Genomic DNA, 10,155 nt, shown 5'->3' with positions numbered 1-10,155 from the left:
GACTATTATCTCTTGGTCAACACCGGGTAGGCACTGTTCGCCGTACGCGTACTGATATAGCAGCTGTGTACGCGCTGTGACGACCCCGCGGCCATTACGTGTCGGACTATGACGGATGTGGTTCCTTCTTGGTCCTTCCCTAATCACATGACACCTCATCGCTCGTTTATTCCTGAAAAAAATGAGAGTGTATAATACAAAATTAAGAATAAGAAAATAATGCAATGTACAAATTGTAGTTACATATTTCGTTATCGTTCACTGTAATCATTGTTCTTTGAGGAAGGGTGTATTCATACATTCAATCTGGTAAAGTTTACATTATACTAGGTCTGCAGCGTTGAACTATATCTGTGCTGCTTTCCAAAGGTATTAAGCACTGTCTTGCGCAAATTCACAGCACACAGTTTTGTTATCAAAATCATGATTGTCTATGGTTCCTTTGAATAGAGCTACTACAAATTCCTCTACAGGCATTTGAGACAATAGCAGATACGGTTGAACACCATAGTAGTTTATTACTTTGTCCATGAATGTGTCCCTTAAAATGAATGTCACATTACAGTCCGTGACAAAATGCCTGATTACGTCATGGAAGGGTTCCCGCACTTGCTACATATTTTACTATGTTCTAATGGTGGGAAGGTTATCATTTTGCAAATATATAATATAACTTTCTTGTCCGTGTTTTGTAACTTTGACAAATTATACGGCTCACTATATTTTTAAAACGACTAAAATCACGATCATTTTTCATTCTTGCTTTCAGTAGTGTGTTTTCGCATATTTCCACTCGCGTCGTGCTGGAAAGTTTCCATCTTCAGCATATTGACATATATACGATGTTAATCAAATCAATCTCATAAAACAAAACAAAAATGAATATAATTTCATGAATATAAGAGAGGAATATTATCTCTTGGTAAACTTACAATATCGGGTAGGTACTGTTCGACGCAGCTTTGTACGCGCTGTGACGACCCCGCGGCCATTACGTGTCGGACTATGATAGATGTGGTTCCTACTCGATCCTTCCCTAACCACATGACTACTGTTTAACCCGGCACATGTATCCCGGCAGGTGAGCGACCAAGGTGAGAAAAGGATAATACCTTATTATAATTCTACTTCATATGGTTAAACTATTGAACTGTTTATTACCGTTAGTGTTCGAGAAAAGGATAATATTTATTTTATGGTTAAACTATTGAACTGTTTATTACCGTTAGTGATTGAGAAAAGGATAATATTTATAATAATTCTACGTCATATGGTTAAAATATTGAAATTTTATTACCGTTCGTGTTTGAGAAAAGGATAATATTTATAATAATTCTACGTCATATGGTTAAACTATTTAATTGTTTATTACCGTTAGTGTTTGAGAAAAGGGTAATATTTACAATAATTCTACGTCATATGGTTAAACTATTGAAATTTTATTACCGTTCGTGTTTGAGAAAAGGAAAATCTTTATAATAATTCTACGTCATATGGTTAAACTAATGAAATTTTATTACCGTTCGTGTTTGAGAAAAGGATAATATTTATAATAGTTCTACGTCATATGGTTAAACTATTGAACTGTTTATTACGGTTAGTGTTTGAGAAAAGGATAATATTTACAATAATTCTACGTCATATGGTTAAACTATTGAACTGTTTATTACGGTTAGTGTTTGAGAAAAGGATAATATTTACAATAATTTTACGTCATATGGTTAAACTATTGAATTGTTTATTACCGTAAGTGTTTGAGAAATGGATAATATTTATTATAACTCTACGTCATATGGTTAATCTATTGAACTGTTTATTACCGTTAGGGTTTCAGAAGAGGATGATATTTATAATAATTCTACGTCATATGGTTAAAATATTGAATTGTTTATTACCGTTAGTGTTTGAGAAAAGGATAATATTTACAATAATTTTACGTCATATGGTTAAACTATTGAATTGTTTATTACCGTAAGTGTTTGAGAAATGGATAATATTTATTATAACTCTACGTCATATGGTTAATCTATTGAACTGTTTATTACCGTTAGGGTTTCAGAAGAGGATGATATTTATAATAATTCTACGTCATATGGTTAAACTAATGAAATTTTATTACCGTTCGTGTTTGAGAAAAGGAAAATCTTTATAATAATTCTACGTCATATGGTTAAACTATTGAAATTTTATTACCGTTCGTGTTTGAGAAAAGGATAATATTTATAATAGTTCTACGTCATATGGTTAAACTATTGAACTGTTTATTACCGTTAGTGTTTCAGAAAAGGATGATATTTATAATAATTCTACGTCATATGGTTAAACTATTGAAATTTTATTACCGTTCGTGTTTGAGAAAAGGATAATATTTATAATAATTCTACGTCATATGGTTAAACTATTGAAATTTTATTACCGTTCGTGTTTGAGAAGAGGATAATATTTATAATAATTCTACATCATATGGTTAAACTATTGAAATTTTATTACCGTTCGTGTTTGAGAAAAGGAAAATCTTTATAATAATTCTACGTCATATGGTTAGACTATTGAACTGTTTATTACCGTTAGCGTTTGAGAAAAGGATAACATTTATAATAATTCTAGGTCATATGGTTAAACTAATGAAATTTTATTACCGTTCGTGTTTGAGAAGAGGATAATATTTATAATAATTCTACGTCATATGGTTAAACTATTGAACTGTTTATTACCGTTAGTGTTTGATTAAGATGTATGTGATATTTCACTAACGATAGTGCTATTACATATCGAATGAAGGAATAATTACGTTATGATAATTTGTGACTTAACCTGGTGTAGCAATACAGTGCGACTGTAAACCAAGTCACCTAGATCTTACCATTTTGTCAATCGTAACCTCAGTAAAATAGTAATGGTTTGCGGCAAACATAATATCTAATTCGTGAGGACGGCTTGTGTTTTGTAACTGTTGTCGAAATTTTATTTTGAGATAAAATCTATTTTACGATACTAGGCAATAACAATGTGTCTTATTGTTGTGAATAAATTATCAGAATAGATGAAGAGACACGTTCATTTGATTATATTTGGAACTCCACCCGAGGGTTATGAAGTGGGATAATACTCGAGACTTTTCCGAGGGATTCATAAACCCGAGGGTTAAGTTTCTCAGTCTTCAACATACATGTTTAAAAGATTCCTGTCGTAACGTTAATTAAAAAAGTAATGGTTTCAACGGCGGTGCCCATGCTCAGACGTGACGTCATCCGACTGTCGTGCATCACGATATCGTTTTCATTGCTCGGTAGATGACGTGTAAAGATAGATTAGAGTGGTTTACTACACAGGATATCTTACACACATGTAGGAGAGATTCTCACCAACAAGCCTCACGATTTGGATATCTTGTGACGCCCATAAAAAGCTCAGTACTCTGTGTTATCACATTAAATACAGTTGGCAGAAGGTGATCGGGCGATGTAAAAAATTGAAATGACATTACATTATAATAATCTGTCTACTATTTCTTATTTCTTTTAGTAACAATTATGGCGATCTCACGAACTCAGACAACTACTCTGCGTCATGAAAAAGGCGGTGACGTCATGGATGAAAATGATAAATTGGGATTAGACTCAGCTGAGACATTTGTCGGCAGGGATTATAAAATAAACGGCCACCCATGGCCATATAGAGCCAAAGGGATTATCCTTTTTACACTTCTTCACATAGGAGCAGTTATAGGCGTTTGTTGCCTCCATCAAATCAAACTTCTTACGTGGATATTTGGTAAGGACCTTTATTGAACATGCACATTGCAACTTTACCTCAATTTGAAGTGATGCAGTGGATTTTGAATAGCTGACGAATGTAAAGAGCGATAACAGGAAATGACTGTTATCGAGAGGAGAAGGCAATGTAATATGAAGCGTCAATTTTTTATTTTTGTATTTGTCTACAAGAACGGATGAAACGTTGTTTATAGACCCAAGATGGCTCTGGGACCATATTAAAGCTAATCATGGACCAAAGGACAGTGTGACATCTTTCAATATTAATTTTGTTCATGCCCCGGTCCATATTTAACGACACAATATCAGATCAAAAAGGACGTGTGTACAGAATTGGAGAAAGATAACTCCACTGATTTTTGTGATTCACTATTATGTTGAATCGTTTACGATCCTATTTCTCTGTATACATGATGACTCCCTTCTGTAATACTGAAGTGTTTGTGATTCTATTTCTCTTTTTTTCCCCACAGGATAGCTTCCTACCTATATATTGAAGAGTTAATTATTTCATTCGTCTGTGTAGAGAATGACTCTTTACTATTACGTTGAAGTGTTGATGATTCTGTTTCTCTTAGTACAGGATGGCTCTGTATCATAAGACTGAAAGTTTGAAAATTCTTTTTTTCTGACATGTAAACAAGATTGCTCTCTACTATTATGTTGAAGTGTTTATGATTTCATTTCTCTCCATTATTATGTTTAAGTGTTGATGATTCTATTTCTCTCTGTACATGATGGCTCCCTATTATAATGGTGAAGAGTTGAATAGTCTGTTTCTCTGTATACTGGTTTGCTCCTTACTGTTATTGTGAGGTGTTTAAGATTTCAACTCTCTGTCTACAGCACGCCTTCCTGTAAAAATGGTGAAGCGTTAAATAATTTATTTCACTGTGGACAAGATCGGTCCCTACTGTTAAAGTGTCACTGAGATGTTTTCTCTCCGTTAACAGGCTGTGTACTGCACGTGTTCTGTCAGATCAGTATCACGGCTGGTAACCATAGGCTGTGGGCCCATCGGACATACAAAGCCAAACTTCCACTCCGTATAGTCCTGATGATCGGCCAGACTACCACCGTACAGGTAAAATAACACCCCGTTGTCTCGAACCCAAGTCGGTCAACTACCAGGAATATCAGTAAAACAGCACCAAGTCATGGACTGGTACTGATACCCTGAGTAAGGGGCAGATAACTCAGATATTCCTGGAATAAAAACTGTTTGATTTAGTTGATAAACGTCATGTTACGTACAAAGCTCGTCACGAGTAGGATATATGCATAACACAGTATAACTGAGTCGATAGTGATGGTAAAACAACATTGTATCTCCTACGTAATGTTCGACTCCTTTACTCATAAATGAGGAATACACGACTTGAATTCCACAACTGCCATGCTTATTTTAAGTTTAACAAACATATATATACCTGTATACCTATATCTATATCTATATTAAGGAATTGAATAATGATTATGATATACAATATTTGATATAGCGCTCCATCTAGCTAGAATTGGCCACTTAAAAGCGCTTTACAGTACATATATATTCAATTTATACAATCTTAGTATAATTAGCATCTACATTAGTCAATACAATTTTATGTAAGAAAAAATATGCTTTCTAAAAAAGTTGAAGAACAATTTTGCTTTCCGATTTCAGCAATTCTTCTTTCAACTTGAAATAATTTCCCGATTTATACAATATGATGCCCCAATCAATTTCATTAATTAATTTCTTTAATCTCTCCTTCATAACACTCCCTGTCTCCCCTCCCTCTCTCACTCCTCCTTGTGTCCATTCCCATAAGTTTCCCTTCCCCAGCCTCTCTGTCTCCTCTCGCCTCACATCTCTCTCTTTATACCTAATCTTCCTCATATAAACTGTCACCTTTCCCAGCCTCCCTGTCTCCTCTCTCCTCACATCTCTTATAACTAGTCTTCCTTCCTGTAAACTCTCACCTTTTCCAGCCTCCCTGTCTCCTCTCTCCTCACATCTCTTTATACCTCGTCTTCCTTCCTGTAAAATCTCACCTTTTCCAGCCTCCCTGTCTCCTCTCTCCTCACATCTCTTTATACCTAGTCTTCCTTCCTGTAAACTCTCACCTTTCCCAGCCTCCCTGTCTCCTCTCTCCTCACATCTCTTTATACCTAGTCTTCCTTCCTGTAAACTCTCACCTTTCCCAGCCTCCCTGTCTCCTCTCTCCTCACATCTCTTTATACCTAGTCTTCCTTCCTGTAAACTCTCACCTTTCCCAGCCTCCCTGTCTCCTCTCTCCTCACATCTCTTTATACCCAGTCTTCCTTCCTGTAAACTCTTTATCGACCAAGAAAAGGTCACAAACGAATGAGAAACGGTCACTATCGTCAAAGAAATGGTCACTTTACACTAAGAAACAACCACTCTCGCCCTTGATTCAGTTAATATCGCCCGTAAGAGAACACGACCTTATACATTTAGCATGCTAGATTTGTTTTAATGGCGTACTTAATATTCATAATCTAATGTTGAACGGAATCTGTGTTGTATTTTACAGAACGACATTTTTAAATGGGCTCTTGATCATCGTGTCCACCACAAGTATACAGACACAGACGCTGACCCTCACAACGCCAAGCGCGGATTCTTCTTCTCACATATTGGCTGGCTTCTTCTTAACAAGCTTCCGGAGTTTAACGAGAAAAGTAAAAACATCGACGTATCCGACTTGCTGGCTGACCCGGTCGTCACATTCCAATTAAGGTAAATAACAGGAGTGTTTTTATACATTATTCCCGGCACAACGACAAAGGATATCGGAATATGTATTTCGTTTTAACGTAATATTTAAAATGGATAGAAAGTTGGCCAAGGAGCATTATATTTCTAAGTTTGGAAACATATAAGCAGAAGTTCAGAGTGCAGGGACATTTTTTATCAGAATATTTCATTTGTGATTTTTAAAGCAAAATGAAATGAAAAAACTGTTTTTGATGCATCCTAGTAAGGTGGAATTTCTGAACGTGAACCATCAGTTTACCATTAGTTTACCATCATCGTACCATCAGTTTACCGTCAGTTTACCGTCAGCGTTTCGTCAGTTTACCGTCAGTGTTCCGTCAGTGTACCGTCAGTCTACCGTCAGTGTACCGTCAGTGTACAATCAGTTTACTGTCAGCGTACCGTCAGTGTACTGTCACTGCACCGTCAATGTACCGTCAGTGAACCGTTAGTTTACCGTCAGTGTACCGTCAGTGTACAATCAGTTTACCGTCAGTGTACCGTCAGTTTACCGTCAGTGTACCGTCAGTGAACCGTCAGTTTACCGTCAGTGTACCGTCAGTGTACCGTCAGTGTACAATCAGTTTACCGTCAGTGTACCGTCAGTTTACCGTCAGTGTACCGTCAGTGTACAATCAGTTTACTGTCAGTGTACAATCAGTTTACTGTCAGCGTACCGTCAGTGAACCGTCAGTGAACCGTCAGTTTACCGTCAGTGTACCGTCAGTGTACAATCAGTTTACCGTCAGCGTACCGTCAGTTTACCGTAAGTGTACCGTCAGTGTACTGTCACTGTACCGTCAGTGTACTGTCGGTGTACAATCAGTTTACCGTCAGCTTACCGTCAGTGTACCGTCAGTTTACCGTCAGTATACCGTCAGTGTACTGTCACTGTACCGTCAGTGTACCGTCAGTGTACAATCAGTTTACCGTCAGTGTACCGTCAGTTTACAATCAGTTTAACGTCAGTGTACCGTCAGTTAAACGTCAGTTTATGCTGCTGTTTGTGTACCCAAAAACTTAGCCGTTGTCGTTAAATATTGATGCAGTATATAATATAGTGTATCGATTCCGGAGACATTTGTTTCGTTTGCATCAATAGATTTAATTCACGTTTGTCTCTATATCAAGATGATATTTACGGCTCGTGGCTCCATAAATAAATCGCGAAATGCGTCCTGTCGGGGTCACGTAGACTCTTGAACAAGTGTAAGTATACCCAGAAAGGGACGTTTCGATATTTTGTCTAGTATTAAGGAGATACACGATCAATATCAGCAGGAACCTACATAGAGTGTAAATATATTAGAATCAAAAGAGGTTCACATTCTAAACATTATTGATGTAATTGTCAACACTGTAAATCAGAATATGGCACTAATGTGTTATGAGGATTTGATCAACCATAGTCAGTTAAACGTTTTAACTTGATCACGCATTGTTTCAGGTACTACACCGCCCTCTGTACAATGTTTGGATTCGTGATGCCTGCTCTCGTCCCCTGGGGATTATGGGGTGAGGACTTTCTCGCCGCCTTTTTCACCGCCGGGATACTTCGCTGCGTAATAGGGCACCACACGACGTTTCTCGTGAACAGTGCTGCGCATGCCTGGGGAAACAAACCATACGACATCCGCATTGATCCCGGAGAAAACATCGCGGTTAGTGTGCTGACAACTGGAGAAGGTTTTCATAACTTCCACCATGTGTTTCCACAGGACTACCGCACGAGCGAACATGGGTGGAGATTTAACCTTTCTACAGCTTTCATAGATACGATGTCAGCCATTGGCCAGGTCACAGATAGGCGTTACGTATCAGATGACGTCATCAGGAGGAGGCAAAAACGAACCGGTAATTTGATGACTTCGTCGAAGTGACATTGATTGTGTGATAGTGCTGGCTGGAAACACTGAATGTGACGCGTAAACGTGTTTAGGTAGTGGCTGTTACAGTCTTTATTGTTAAGTATACGAACTGAGACCGCTCCAATAATACACACGCAGTGTCTGCATGTATACTAAGTTGTACGCATCTTCCAACAACCCAGGTGGAGTAGAAATGGTGTGGGTTGGATGTTGTGGTATCTGTGTTGTAGCATTCAAGTGAGGTGGCACTATAAATGATACCGTTAGAAGCACGGTCCCACTACAAACAGATCACAATACATCTCCAGCACACACGCAGGCATACACACATATGGAGATATTAGCCATGTGTCATAGGACTAGTAGTTAGCGCCTGATAAGGTAGCTCCTGCGAATTCCTCAATATTGTATTGATGAATGTATATGCTAATTGTATTAATTGTATATCTATGTACTGTTAAGCGCTTTAGAGTGGCTTATGTTAGCTAGATAGGGCGCTATATCAAATGTTGTATATCATTATTATTTATTATTACACAGCTTCTAAATATCAAACATGTATTAGGAAATATCACATATTATAACACTAGACACTGAATATCTTACCGATTGGTGTCTTTGACCAGGAACACATTGTATCAGACAGATAATTGAATTCGGTTTGCTGGAATATATGCCCTCTATAGACTTTTTACGTACTCAGAGAATATTAAAAGTGCAATCAAACCTCTCCAGGGACGGACGCAACTCTTGTTTTTGATTGTTTGAGACGACTTTTTGTCAGTTTAACTTTTTGTGTTAATCCGTAGACGAACAGCGTTCTCTGTATAAACACAGCAATCTAAAAGTTTTGAGAATTTAACTCTTCTTTAATATAAAATATATTTGATATGAAGATAATGACTTATTCAAATCTATAAATAGATCAGAGACCTTATCCACTTCAATACCGATGATTATTATATGATGATTGAAACAGCAATACTTTCCTGCTAAATAACATAGGAATAATGTCAAGTTAGGAAATATGTCGCAGCTTTTAAAATTGTATCGAAGTAATGATTGTCTCCTTAAGAATTGTTGTTTTTCTAAGATATTTTTTGGTACAAATGACATAAATTTGAGAATAAAATTATTTCATAAGAACGTTTCATTAAAAAAAATTGCACATTACGACATAAACGTGAATGTTTCAGCTGATTAGTCATACACAATTGACTTGGAGTGGCTTAAAGACAGAAGACCTGATAGGTTTTCTAGCCCACCATATATAAATGTATATATAGCGATAAATAGTTTTAAATGTCAATTTTTATATTTTTATTATAAAAGCAGAAAAATTATCCTTACGGATAACGTAATATATAATATTGCACGAAATTTATATATGGGAACGCTACATACAATTTGTCATGAGTTTAAAAGACAATTTTGAAAAATTCGTCGAATTTGAGTACAAAAATGTTGTTGGGTTTGCAAGCCCGTTACACCTGTAGGATGTATGTACACAAGTACATACGTATGAATTTCATAGAGTTCCAAACTTGACACGGAGGCTTTAATTGTCTTGACACTCTTCCTAGCTCTGCACTGCAGTTAACCATCTCGAAACATTCAAGAACTCCCCAATTACATTCCGTATCCTGCCACCATTAGCACTCATGCAACTAAACAGCCAATCAGAAAATTACGATTGTAATCCCTACCTAAACTTGGCAGGTCCTTAAATGACCATAGCTGTTAATAG

The 10,155-nt window shown here is 36.8% G+C and overlaps 1 protein-coding gene across 1 annotated transcript; it reads left to right on the top strand.

Moving 5' to 3' along the window:
* Positions 1-1,059: 1,059 nt before the first annotated feature.
* Positions 1,060-8,654, top strand: LOC110448949 (acyl-CoA desaturase-like). Its single transcript, XM_021495471.1, has 5 exons — positions 1,060-1,094; positions 3,526-3,774; positions 4,730-4,860; positions 6,317-6,522; positions 7,988-8,654. The coding sequence occupies exons 2-5, from the start codon at positions 3,534-3,536 to the stop codon at positions 8,418-8,420; spliced, it is 1,011 nt and encodes a 336-aa protein (XP_021351146.1). The 5' UTR covers positions 1,060-1,094; positions 3,526-3,533; the 3' UTR covers positions 8,421-8,654.
* Positions 8,655-10,155: the final 1,501 nt, after the last annotated feature.

Source organism: Mizuhopecten yessoensis, unplaced genomic scaffold (genome assembly GCF_002113885.1).
Source record: "Mizuhopecten yessoensis strain PY_sf001 unplaced genomic scaffold, ASM211388v2 scaffold4401, whole genome shotgun sequence".
Lineage (NCBI taxonomy): Eukaryota > Metazoa > Mollusca > Bivalvia > Pectinida > Pectinidae > Mizuhopecten > Mizuhopecten yessoensis.
This window is presented reverse-complemented; position numbering and strand designations above follow the sequence as displayed.

Bases quoted from the DNA above. Each gene is read 5' to 3' on its own strand.
- LOC110448949 (XM_021495471.1), top strand. From the start codon at position 3,534: ATGGCGATCTCACGAACTCAGACAACTACTCTGCGTCATGAAAAAGGC. The intron at 3,775-4,729 runs GTAAGGACCTTT...CTCCGTTAACAG, and splicing joins ACTTCTTACGTGGATATTTG to GCTGTGTACTGCACGTGTTC. The intron at 6,523-7,987 runs GTAAATAACAGG...GCATTGTTTCAG, and splicing joins GTCGTCACATTCCAATTAAG to GTACTACACCGCCCTCTGTA.